The sequence below is a fragment of the Colobus angolensis genome, unplaced genomic scaffold (genome assembly GCF_000951035.1).
Source record: "Colobus angolensis palliatus isolate OR3802 unplaced genomic scaffold, Cang.pa_1.0 Scaffold31, whole genome shotgun sequence".
Classification (NCBI taxonomy): Eukaryota; Metazoa; Chordata; class Mammalia; order Primates; family Cercopithecidae; genus Colobus; species Colobus angolensis.
The window spans coordinates 4062930-4075932 of NW_012116377.1; the positions used below are offsets into that span (position 1 = coordinate 4062930).

At 56.1% G+C, this 13003-nt stretch overlaps 1 protein-coding gene across 2 annotated transcripts; it reads left to right on the forward strand.

Annotated features, from left to right (window-relative positions):
* Positions 1 to 3225: 3225 nt before the first annotated feature.
* LOC105517932 (histone H1x) lies at positions 3226 to 10451 on the forward strand. Of its 2 annotated transcripts, none has more exons than XR_001002747.1 (2): positions 3226 to 5148; positions 10433 to 10451. XR_001002747.1 is itself a non-coding variant. In XM_011950698.1 (2 exons), the coding sequence occupies exon 1, from the start codon at positions 4371 to 4373 to the stop codon at positions 5010 to 5012; it is 642 nt and encodes a 213-aa protein (XP_011806088.1). In that variant the 5' UTR covers positions 3226 to 4370; the 3' UTR covers positions 5013 to 5021; positions 5106 to 5171. The 2 variants fall into 2 exon arrangements, 1 of the variants encoding a protein (XP_011806088.1); XM_011950698.1 differs by lacking the exon at positions 10433 to 10451 and having other exon boundaries at positions 3226 to 5021; positions 5106 to 5171.
* The last annotated feature ends 2552 nt before the right edge of the window (positions 10452 to 13003 follow it).

Here is a 13003-nt window from a genome sequence, read left to right on the forward strand (position 1 = left end):
AAAAGGCTGTGAGGCTGAGCACTTAGTGGGGGAGCTGCGGTCAGAGCCTTGGTAGGGGCTAGTGGCAAAGGTGTTGGGAGATTTTACCCTATGTCTGGTGAGAAGCCACTGGAGACCTTTTGGCAGAGCCAGGACCCACCACTCAGACTTCTGTGTTGGGGCTGTGCGAAGAGAACAGGAGGCCGGGGGGAAAGGGTAGAGAGGGTGGGGGCTCGGTGGCTGTGGGACCAGTTCTAGGGTAAACAGGCAGGAAGCCATGGGTTGGATGAGAGAGTAGGGAAATCAGGGAGCAGTTCCTGTTTCTGGGCAGAATCACTGGCGAAAGTTTGGGAGAAGTGGGGTCTGTGTGGGCCACACCTAGACTCCAGGTGAGAGTGGCAGGAGGAGCGGGATGCTGGGGTCTGCATGGGAGAGAGGCCGACCTCCGGCTAGAGAAATGAACCGCATCATCAGGGTACTGGTGGTGTTTGCAGCCCCAGGACTGAACAATCCCCGAAATAGGGAGGAAGGAGAGAGCCCAGCAGCCATAGAGCCCCTTCCGGATTCCGTCCCCAGAAACCCCACTGCTCACGAGCCAGAGCCTCCTCCAGACTGGCCAGGCCCAGGGAAGGGCACGACTCAGGTGCTGCGTACATGGTCTTGCCCTGGTCTCTGCTATGCCCTGGCCACTTCCAGAAGCTCCTTTTCTTATATTTGGCCATTTTTTTTGGTTGAGGATCTGGGACCTTCCCCACCTATGGTTTCTTTGGTGGGGTAATGCAGGAAAGGTGACCAGGAGCGTGGCGGGTAAGAGACACCCTGAAGGCCTCAAGACCCCAGCCTGAGTCCTGGTCTCCTTCTGGCTAACCCCCTCCTCAGGCATCAGTTGCCTCCACCATATCATGAGGGCAAGTGAAGATCCCACTTAGTTCCTGCCAGCTCCCCAAGTCTAGAATTAGTCTTCTGAGCCCTGGGCCACAGGCAGCCTCCCTCTTGATAAAAGCCTCCCTCCCCTCACAGGCTGAGGAACTGGCCCCCAGCCCACGTGCACACTGACGCTGGCGTGGGATCTGAGCTGTATCCTTCATTTCCTCCCCCTGGGACTGGACAGCACTGCCCTGCCCGCAGGGCTCCAGTCCTGTGCTGACTGCTTCTCCCCTGCAGTCCCAGGCAGGTGCCCCAGGGCATGGCGGCCAAGAGCCTGGCCACTCTCCTCAGTCCCCCAGACGGCAGCTCCACTTTGCGAGTGGCTGTGCTGGCTGTGGTGCCCAGTCCTCCTCTCTCGCATCTCCTCTCCTCAGATTTCATGAAGGAGGCTACACCTGGGTCCTGCCTTCCTCCCTGACCCTGTCCCTCGGTCTCCACTAGAGCATCCTCCCTTCCCCCAGCATGGATGACCCAGGAGTATCCCTGGCCCAGCCTGTGGCTGCAGCCAGCTCCAGAGTGGCATGTCCAGGAAACTCCTCTCCCCGCGGTGGCTGCACAAGAGGCCGAGCGATGGCCCTGTCGCCCATGGCTGGGACTCCTTCAGGGGTATCACTTCTCCTCACCCTTTGACTTTTCAGAAGACCTAAGCTCAAGCCCCTTGTATTAGTCCATTCTCACAAAGCTATAAAGAACTACCTGGGACTGGGTAATTTATAAAGAAAAGAGATTTAATTGGCTCACGGTTCTGCAGACTGTACAGCAAGCACGGAGCATCTACTTCTTGGGAGGCCTCAAGGAGCTTTTACTCACGGCAAAAGGTGAGGTGGAGCAGGTGTCCTACATGGCAGGGGCGGGACCAAGAGAGGTTCAGGGGAGGTGCAACATGCTTTCAAACAACCAGATCTCATGATAGCTCACTATCATGAGAACAGCACCACAGGGATGGTGCTAAACCCTTAGAATCCACCCCCATGATCTGATCACCTCCTATCAGGACCCACCTCCAACACTGAGGATTAAAATGGAACCTAAAATTTGGGTGGGAACACAGATCCAAACCCTATTACCCTCTTTGGCATGGCTGGGTCGCCTCCCCTCCACCTGGTTCCAGGGCCAGCTCTTTTGGGTTTCCTGCTCCCATCCCATCTCTGTACACTGCGGTCACTCCAGCTGTGGCCGCCAAGTTCCTCTCTCCAGAGTCCCCTCTGCACATCCTCAGAGGGCTCCTGGTCCTGAGCACCCTGATCAGTGGGTCCAGTACACACAGCTGGCTGCTCCTCTCATGTCCTCCACGCAGCCAGCCTGGCCTGGAAACAGCTGTGCAGTCTGCGCAGGCTCAGCTGGGTGGTGCTGTCAGAAACCCCTCCCCATTCTGTGTCAGGAAATTCACATGGGCCTTCCTCAAGCAGGTGGAGGCCTGTCTCTCAATGTCGTTCTGTGCCCTGGAGACAGTCCACTAAGCCAGTCCTTCCTAGGAAAGGCGCCCATCCTCCTCTGCAGGGACCTGGGCTGCAATCTCTCTTCTCACTTTTCTCAGGGTACCCAGTGCTCCGGGGGGCAAAGGCTGTTCCCTGGCTCCATGCCCCTGCCAGCCTCCCGGCAAAGAAACTCATCCAGGCTCACCAGACACAATTTCTTCCTCTCCAGAGCTTATTCTCTCGTCAGGGTGACAAAATGGGGTGTGTGTGTGTGTGAAAGGGGTGAGCTGGAGAAGAAGGGAGGCACTGCCAGCCCTCACCCAGAGAAGCCTGCTTGAGTCCAAGGCCACAAATGCACCCACCCACCCCCTTTTCAGGGCCTCTTGCTCTGTCCACCTGTAAATGTGCCTGTCCCTCACTCTGGGAACCCCAATTCGCCAGCGTCCTGCTCCCCCTCACCCCTCCATCGCTTTTCTATGCTGGGCCTCCGGAGACTGTTTCCTGCCTGCATCCCTGCTACCCCCCAGCCCCAACCCCACTCCTGTGCCCTACACATCACGTACCCCCAAAGGGATCCCCTCTCCTACCCGAGCATCTTACTCTGGTCTCAGCTTCCCCAAGTGGAGGCTGCACTGGCTTCGACAAAAACTGTCCTGTGCCTCCTCTGCACCCCCAATACGGAAATCAGCAGAGATCGAGCTGCCAGGCTTGCACAAGCCTCCCGGGGAGGGTGGGGCCCCGGACCCGGGACCCTCTCCAGGACATGGTCTCCTTTGCTGTGTTGCCGCCATCATTTCCCTGTGCACGGGAGAGGGGGAGGGGTGCGCCCAGGAACTAAGAGCGAATCTCTTCCCCATCCTCTCACAGGAACTCCTCTGGGGGTCAAAGCTTCACCCCCCGCCCACCCTGTCCCACCCTGGAGTCCCCATTTGGCTTTGGGAGGACCGGCGGCAGCTACTTGTGGATCACAAAATGAGACCATGGGAACATCAGCCGCAACGGGGTGGGGAGAGAGGCGAGGCAGAGTCCCCAGAGAGGCCCTGCTGTCGTCCTCCATTTCCCGGGTTGTGCCTAGGCCCCCAGAGGCACAACCAGACCCCAGGGTGCAGTTGGAGAGTGCCTCCCATCCGCCATCCGCTTTGGAGGGGGCGGAAAACCCCCGAGGATGTCCTAGCGCAGTTAACGTTGCCCCAGCCGACCACGTGAGGGCGCGCCCTGTGTTAGTTTGGACAAATTAAAGCTCCTCTTGCGGGCAGGCCTGGAGCCCCCGGGGCCGGACCAGGGCGCGGGTGCCCGTGGCCTTCTCTGGGCTGCCAGCCGCCAAGCTCCCGGCCGTGGGGCCTCCCCTGGGGCCCGCGCTATTGGCCTCCAAACGAAGTGCCCCCCTCCTCTCGCGCTCCCGCAGCCTAGGGTGCACCTCTCCGTTCGCCTTTGCTGAGCCCTTCCAGGACGAAAGCCGCCTCTCCACTGCGCCAGGAGCTCAGGCCCCGTCCGGGGCGCCCCACTGCGGGCGCCGCGGCGCTGGAGAGGCGCGATCTGAGAAGCCAGCGGCCGGAGAAGGGGCTCCAAGAAGCACAAGTTGGCGCTGGCCCGGGACCAGGCTGTTGTTGTTCTCAACGTGGTCCGCCATGAAGATATAAAAAGCCGAGAGAAGCGCCCTCCCGCCAGAGCGCAGCGCGCACGCCCAGCGAGCTCCAGAGGCGTCAGTGGAAGCTGCGGCGGTGTCTCGCGTTCGGCGGGATTTCTCTTCGCTCCAACTCGGCCTAGGTCTGCGTCCCCAGCTCCAACCGCCGGCTCGGACTCGGTCTCTGACCCCAACTCGGTCCCCTAGCCCGTCCCCGGCTCCGGGTCCCCCAACCCTCGCTCCGGCCCGGCCCGGCCCCCACCCCAGCCCTGCCGCCCGGCCCCAGGCCCGGCCGCGGCCGCTCCCGCCTGGAGCCGCCGCGCGCCCCCAGCCCCCCTGCACCCCCTCGGCCCCTCGCCTTCCTCTTCCCGGCGCGGCCCCCCGGCTTCCGCGCGCCGCCCGCCACCAACCCGCTTGCTACCATGTCTGTGGAGCTCGAGGAGGCCCTGCCGGTGACGACAGCCGAGGGGATGGCCAAGAAGGTGACCAAGGCTGGCGGCTCGGCGGCGTTGTCCCCATCTAAGAAGAGGAAGAACAGCAAGAAGAAGAATCAGCCGGGCAAGTACAGCCAGCTGGTGGTGGAGACCATCCGCAGGCTGGGCGAACGCAACGGCTCGTCGCTAGCCAAGATCTACACCGAGGCCAAGAAGGTTCCGTGGTTCGATCAGCAGAACGGGCGCACCTACCTCAAGTACTCGATCAAGGCGCTGGTGCAGAACGACACGCTTCTACAGGTGAAGGGCACCGGCGCTAACGGTTCCTTCAAGCTCAACCGCAAGAAGCTGGAGGGCGGCGGGGAGCGGCGCGGAGCCCCGGCGGCCGCCACCGCCCCGGCGCCCACCGCGCACAAAGCGAAGAAGGCGGCTCCAGGCGCGGCCGGCTCCCGGCGCGCGGACAAGAAGCCCGCCAGGGGCCAGAAGCCGGAACAGCGCTCGCACAAGAAGGGCGCTGCCGCCAAGAAGGACAAAGGCAGCAAGGCCAAGAAGACGGCGGCCGCCGGGGGCAAGAAGGTGAAGAAGGCGGCCAAGCCCAGCGTTCCCAAAGTGCCGAAGGGCCGCAAGTGAGCGTGCCGGCTGATCAGAGCGGCCGGCGTGGGCTTTTCAGTGTTTTTGTTTTCCTACCCCAAGTGACGTAGATTTTGTACGGCTCACCCTGGCCGGGGCCGCGGGGCCTGGTCTGAGCCTCAGGGAGGGGCCCCGGGTCCTCTCTGTCTTTCCCCTCCCCCAACGATGTAGCGTTTTTCGTTGTTTGCTTTAGGTTTTTGAAACAGCCCTGGCGACGCCTCTATTGGCTCTCGGCCTTGGCAACGGTCGTCGTCATGGTTACTGGCCCTTAGGCGCTGGTGGCCGAGGCCGCGCCTGCCCACCGGGCGGGGACGCGGAGGCCGCGCATCCCTTCCCGGCTCCCCACCCTCCCTGCCTTTGGGTGCGCGACAAACAATCGCTTCGGGCTCAGGGCTGCGCGGCGCTTCCCTTCATTCCATGGGCCTATTTTTGGGCACAATAAAGCGTTTAAACCTTTCAACCTCTCTCGTTTAATCTGAGTGGAATAGAGGTGGGCGCCTTCGGCAGGCAAGGTTGGAGGGCGGGCCCTTCGGGGTCCTTATACCCCAGATCTGTTGGCCAGTGTAATCCTGGATGGAGCCAGGGGCCTTCAGCAAGAGGTGGGAATTGCTGGCCTGGGACGAACTTAAAAGTACCTGGGGCAGGGAGATAGACAGGTTCGGTCCCTTAGGAGGGATGGGTGTATCTGCCCGCACAGGGGGTGTCCATCGGCCATTGCCGTGGTGGGTGGGGGGATTAATGGGTTTTCAGGGTTAATGGTCAGGGCCCTTGCCAGGGACCTCAACGTGGTCTCCAGAGAGGTAGGTCTTACAAAGTAACACCAGACTGGCCTGTAAGCCTAGTCATTCTGATTCCAGCGCGAGTTAGAGATTGTGACCAGGACGAGGTGTGGTGGCCAGAGAGTGGAGTTGCCGACCACAACTCCAAGTGTGGTCTCAGAAGGGTATTAGCTCTCCCTGAGCCTACTGGTTAAGGTGGAGTGCAAACGGGACCCAAAGGATTGCTGGGAAAATTAGTAGAAGCAGAAGGATCCCCAGCCCTGGGGCACTCTGGTGTCCAGCATATGGGATAGTTGTCTGGCCAGTTGGGCAGTAGGCCAAGGTTTATTCTGACAGATGTCCCTAAAAATGGACGACTGCAAAACAGGCCCCCAAGGGCAGTGGGAAATGGGGAAGGTTCTAAAAGACTGGGTATATACTCATACCAGTGTGAGTGACCCTGGGCTGGGGTTAGGTGAGAATGCAGGAGAGCTCATTTTACCCCCTATGTTTTACTCCCTGTGTAAAAGACAGCAGAAACTACAGGTGGGGGCAGGACCTCCTGGCCATAGACTGGAGGGGAGGGAGCATTGCTGGAGAGGAGCGCAGGCCTGCTGCTTCCCTTGATCTGGGCCTGGCAGACCTCTCTGGCGCCTGGGTGAGTTGCCACTCCATTCCCTCTGCAAATCTTCATAACCCACTGGGGCCTCCTCCCTGCTGCTTCCTGCTTCACTGAGCTGCAGAGCCAGGTGCCAGTGAGAGTTCTATCTGCCCTGTCCTGGGCCAAGCCCTGAGGACACAGCAGTAGGCAAAACCAGTCCAGGTGCCTGCCCTGCCCAAGCTCCCTGGCTAGTGTGGAGACAGTGAATGATGAGGGCAGAGGTACCATCATCAGGACACAGATGGCTGGGGTCTGGGGGTCTGGGGCTCCTGTGGACACCTAGGAGGCAGGTATCTAGGCTGGCAGCTCCACCCCTGCTGCCAGCTCATGTCCCGGTTGTCCAAATCTGAATCTCTGGGGCTGGGCCTGGGAATCAGCCTTCTGACCAGCTTCCCAGGTGGTTCTGGGATTCAGAGGGCTGCGAAGGGCTGCAGCAGGGGGCCATGGGCACCAAGGCCACCAAGGCCTCAGACATCTGTCCTCTGTGGACACTGTTCCTGCCTGCCTGCCTGTTAAGTGCTCCATGAACAGAGTTTCATCCCTCCCTGAACCTCCCTCCCTAACCAAGTCCTCCACCTTGCTGACGATCTGTCCTTTGAGGACATCCTATCATGTCCAAGTGCCAGCCCAGGCCTGCCCCATACTCCTTGCAGGGCCAGCCAATAGGCCACCAGCAGCAAGGGTCCAGAAGAGGCCTTGGCACACCCAGGATGCTAAAGAGATGGTGCTGCTGACCAGCTAAATCCAGTGCCCCAAAGTGCGCTTTGGGCTGTCCTTATTCCTCACTGCCTTTCTGTATTTCTCACCAAAATCTACCCTTTGCTGTTCACACCACCTGCCTCCACTAGTGGCCGCTTCCTCTGGTGCTGCCTCCCACCCCTGCCTCCTGTCACCATCTCTTCATTCCTTGGCATGGGCCCCAGCTTGCTGTCTTCCCCACCCTGAGGCTTGCACCCTCTCGGAGCACTTAAGCACCCAGTAGACCAGCCCTCAGTGAGACAAGCCATCCACTTTGCTGATAATATTGTGAGCTTCCCTTGGGGACCCAGCCCCAGGGTGGTCATATGACTGAAGACCTGGCCAGTAAGTGCTCAGTTTTTCACTTGGCCACAGTGATTAGGTCAGAAGTGGGTTCTTGATCCAGTGGGTTCAATGCAAGTCAATCCTGGGACTTTCCCTGGAACTGCTGAGAAACAGGTGCTCTTTCCCTGGGATCACTAAATGTTAGGGATGTGGGCCAGAGTTGCTAGTAACTATCTTTGTCAACATATAGGGAGAGCTCCCCTGAATAAGGAGCCAAGATAGAGAAAATTGGAGCCAGGAAATGGACAGATGCTTAATGACATTAATGGAGCTTCTGGATCAAGCCATGCCTAAAGCTTGGATAGCCCTGACTCCTGTCAGCCTATACATTGCTTTTTGCATACATTAGTTTGACTGGGGTTTCTGTTGCTTGCATCCTGGTCTCTCTCTCAAAGGAATGACTCACCTAACCCTCCCCACAAGCCCATCCTGGACCTTGTCGTCCTTTCAAATTGCTCTTCCTCTGAACCACCCTTCTAGTGTCCCATTCTCTGCCCACAGGCCCCTCCCCTCCCTTTTTCCCAGCTTGCTCAGTTGGCCCCTTCAGCTGGGCGGCTTTCTGACTTTATGGGACCTGTGCTACTGTGGGGTTCACAGAGATCCCACATCCCTGAGAGGTGTCCTAAGTTGATGCCACATGACCACAACCAACCACACCTGAGTACTCACTGTGTCTGGTACTCTGAGGACTCACAGGCCTGATCTCAACCTCAAAACAACCCCAATCTTGAAAAAGGGTGCTCAAGAGCCAAATTTACTGATGCAGTTGCTGAGACTCTGGGAGGCCACACAGCCAGGTCAAGATTCAAACCTGCTCTATGTAGCCCCAAAGCCTGTATTTTTCTGCCCTGATGCTTAGCTCCTACAGTGGGCTGGGGAGTCCAGGATCCACCATTTATTTACTGTGTCTCCTGGACTTGGCTTCAAGACGCCTCAATTCCAGTTGAACATTGAAGGCACTTGACACTGTGAGGCTAAGGAAGAAGGCTTTCTAGAGGAGGTGACCCTGGTACAGCAAGGAGGTAAAGGACTTGTGTGCAAAACAGCCCAGGCTTGAGCTCTCCTCTGCAGCCCAGTGCGGATTAGTATTGGAGGGCAGGTGGGAGCAGGCCCTTGCTAGAGGCTCCCATAGTGGACCTATCTCCACTATGATCTTTGGGTCTGGGGCAAGATTGTTCTCCCCAAGTCTGTTTCCTCATATATAAATGGTGCTAAGAAAGACTTTAAAATCACTCATCTGCTAACTAGGCAGAATCTGATCACACTATCTCTGGCCAAGACCTCTAGCCTCTGCACCCCCAATCCTTTGAATCCCCCTGGGGTTAGCATTCTACCTGTCGCCAGGGCTACTCTGCTTGCGATGTTGCCTCCTCCCTGTGAGCCTCCTCAACATCTCACCTCTGCCTTCTGGGTCCCCCAGTCTGCCTTCTCCCTGGCCCCAGGACAGCCCTGCAGACACTGCAAAGGCCCCATCCCAGGGTGTGCAGCCTTAGTGACTGGTAGAAGGGGATCTTCAGTCAATGTCCCTAGACCAACCCGGTCTAAAGCTGTCTCTCTGCCAGGGCAGGGCTTGGAGCTGAGCACAGGGCCTGTTGGGGAGGGTCTGAGCTCCTAGCACAAGGGGTGCTGCTATCTCACTGTCCCAGTCATCACATCTTGAGTGATGTGGCCCAGGGCATATTAGCTCTTCCAGCAGCTCCACCAGTTATGAATAGGCAAAGGTCCTGGTTTTTCCCACAGCAACTGCTGTTAGGGCTACTTACACTTGCAAGCTGGGGGCGGTGATACTTGCAGAGGTATGGGAGAATAAAACGTCTCATATGCCAAGGGTTTAGTCCACAGTCATTCATTCAACACCTCCTGGATGGGGCCCCTTCTCTTGGACTGTGCCAGGCTAGGGGTGAGTGGGAGCAGAGGCAGTGATGGGACGCAGTCACTTGCAGGAGAAGGATAGATAAACCAGCAAGCTCCTATTAGGGACATTCCAGACTGGAAACCCCACAGTAGCACAGGCTGCTGGTTTTGGGGAATGGTGAAAGGTGTAGTGGTAAAAGCAGCGGGGGAGATGTGACAGGGCATGAGGCCAGATAAATCAGCAGGGCTTCAGGTTCCCATGTCAACTCAACAGAGAAGGAAAACCAGGGAACTGGCTCGCACAATTGTAGGGGCTGATTGAGCAGTTTCTGTAAGGCTGTATCTCCAAGACTGATGGAGCTTGAAGTCCACAGGCAGGTGGTCAGGAGGGGAAGACCATAAGCACATGAACATACTGAAACCCCACTAGCACAGGGAGAACCCATGACGACAGACTGAAACCTGTGTCTATTCCTGTTGCCTCTGACCTCACTGATGAAGGTAGAAGCTGGGACCCTTAGTCACAGAGCTAGACGTGCACACACCTGCCCCAGGAGTCAGAAAAAACTGAAGGAGAGTCTAGGAAAAGCACAACAACTGCAGGTCCAGGTGCTGCTTCATGCCAATCAGGTGAGTCAGCAGATCAGTAATCCAAATGGTTGCTTCCTTCCAAATCTGGTGAGAATCTGCCTCCTGGCCCACCCTAATGGAAAACATACTAGTCAAGGAGTTCTAGAAAATATGATTCAGCCAGGCCAAGTTGGCATGTTGCAAAGCCCTCCCAATTCCACAGTTAAAAATGGGTGTAGAGGGTGGTGAGGAGGGCTTCCAGACCAGGTAGAACATTCTGGCCAACTGGAAGACACAGACGGCACATGAAGAGGGGCAGTGACTACCCAGCTCTTACTGATTGTTTTCAGAGCTTCCCAGTTCTCCAAATAATGTTAGAAGAAGCACCTCCTGAAAGTTTCCATGTCCCTCTCTGGAGGCTGGGAGTGGTCTGGACATCCAGGGAGGAATGGGGTAGGGTACCTCAGTTCAGCAGTGGTGCCTGGGTGTCGGAGGCACCTCCTCAAAATTTTTCAAAGTGGAAACTAAACTGTTTTCTGAAATTTCCCATTATTTTAAAATATGGGCTTAAAAAACAAATACCCCATACCCATTAGACTGGCTACTATCAAAAAACAGGTCTGGGCATTGTGATTTACACCTATAATCCCAGCACTTTGGGAGGCCAAGGTGGGAGGATCACTAGAGCCCAGGAGTTCAAGACTAGCCTAGGTAACATAACGAGACGCCCATCTCTCCAAAAAATACAAAAATTAGCCGGACATTGTGGTGTGTACCTTTAATCCCAGCTACTCAGGAGGCTGAGGTGGGAGAATCGCTTGAGCCCAGGAGGTGGAAATTGCAGTGAGCCAAGATCGAGCCACTGCACTCCACCCTGGGCAACAGCGCCAGACCCTGTCTTAAAAAACAAAACACACAGAACATAGCAAGTGTTGGCAAGGATGGGGGGAAACTGGAACACTTGTGCACTGTTGGAAGGAATGTAAAATGGTCCAACTGCTATGTAAAACAGTATGGCAGTTTCTCAAAAAATTAAACACAATTACTATGCAATCCAGCAATTCCACTTGTAGGCAAATACCCCAAAGAATGCAAAGTAGTGATGAGAAGAGCACATTCATGTTCATAGTAGCGCTATTCACAATAGCCAAGAGGTGGAAGCAGCCCAAGGATCCATTGACAGATGAGTAGATTTTTAAATACGTGATCTACCCATACAATGGAATATTATTTAGCCTTAAAAAGGAAGGAAATTCTGACCCATACTACCACATGCATGAATCTTGAGAACATTATGCTGAGTGAAAATAGCCAGTGACAAAAAGACAAACACTACATGATTCCACTTGAATGAGGTATCTAGAGTAGTCAAATTCACAGAGATAGAAAGTAGAATGGTGGTTATCAAGGGCCAAGGGGAGGGAAATATGGGGAGTTGTTTAACTTTCAGTTTTGCAAGATAAAAAAGTTTCAGAGATTGGTTGCACAACAACGTGAATATAATTAACAGTATTGAATGTATATTTTAAAATGTTTGGCCAGGCGCAGTGGCTCACGCCTGTAATCCCAGCACTTTCCGAGGCCGAAGTGGGTGGATCACCTGAGTTCAGGAGTTTGAGACCAGCCTCGCCAACATGGCAAAACCCCATCTCTACTAAAAATACAAAAATTATCTGGGCATGGTGGTGGGTGCCTGTAGCCCCAGCTACTTGGGAGGCTGAGGCAGGAGAATCACTTGAACTCAGGAGGCAGAGCTTGCAGTGAGCCGAGATCACGCCACTGCACTCCAGCCTGGGTGACAGAGCAAGACTCCGTCTCAAAAAAAAAAAAACTAGAACCATCTTGGATAAAATGTACGACAAAGTACTGATGAGTTTAATGTTAACAGAACTAGAAGTCAACAAGAAGACTAGCAACAAGCCTTTGGATAAGTGAGTTCTGCCTTAGCTTTAAGAGAATGGGAGGAGAGGAAACAGGTACGGAGAGGGCAGACCTGCTTTCAAGAACAGACGAACAGTGGGAGAGGATGACTCAGAGGTCGCGGGAGCAGAGCTGCATTTCAGTGGCAGGTGACCGGGAATCGTCCCACAGCAAGGCCCTAATATCCCAGGAGAGGGTGGGATCGAGGGCACAGGGAGTGGGGACAGATGAGGGCTGGCTGTAGGTGTGGTGCCAAGGGAGACATTGGTTGTGATGGCGACCGTGGTCCTAGGCTGGAGGGGGGGTCATGTAACGTGAAGGTTTAGGAGGTGGGCTTGGAGGGCACAGCTGTTGGCAGTGATGTTCTGGGTGAGGACAGATGGGGAAGTGGGGCCAGAGCGCAGGGGCCAGACCTGGTGGTTGTCCAGCAATCAGGGACGGTGACGGGAGCCCGTGATGGAGGCCATGAGTGCAGGACAGCCCCAGGGCTTGGAGGCGGGCCAGCCAGTGAGAAGGGTGCACCCCCCCCTCCCCGGGGTTTCCAGCAGCATGGAAGGAGCATGGCCTGGAAGTGCCAGTGGGCAGAAGGGAGGGCCTCGCCCCACGTGCAGCCCCAGGGGAAGGGTCACGAAGTGAGCGGTGGGCCTCTTCCCCATCCCAGGCAAGCATGGGCACCCTGTGGTGGGTTTGGAAGGAGAAACCAGGCAGTGGCCGGGCCCAGGCCTCGTGCAGCAGCCCGGGAAGTTCAGGGTAAGAGGAGTGCAGGTGTCGGGACCACCTAGCAAGAACGTTTAAGAGATGGAGGTTTTGTCAACCACAGACTGAATTCAGAAAGGTCAATAGAAAGGGCTGGAGGGGACAGAGATGACAGTTGGGCCATGTGAGAATGAGAGACCGAGCAGTGATGGGGGACAGGCTGGTGAGCTCTGGTGAGGGAGGTCAGCTCGGTCAGCTCAAGGGATCTGAGACATTGTGAAATGATGGTCTCTCAGGTAAATTTGTGAAGGTATATTAAATTGGAAAATGCCCACACCTTTGACCCAGTAAGTTCCATTCACTCATGTGGAATTATTTCTAGTACTGTTCTCCCATACGTAGAAAATGCCGTAAATGTCCTTCAATAAGGAAACAGAAAAAAAAAAAAA

What these genes read in the sequence shown, in the direction of transcription:
- LOC105517932 (XM_011950698.1), top strand. Translation starts at nt 4,371, where the DNA reads ATGTCTGTGGAGCTCGAGGAGGCCCTGCCGGTGACGACAGCCGAGGGG.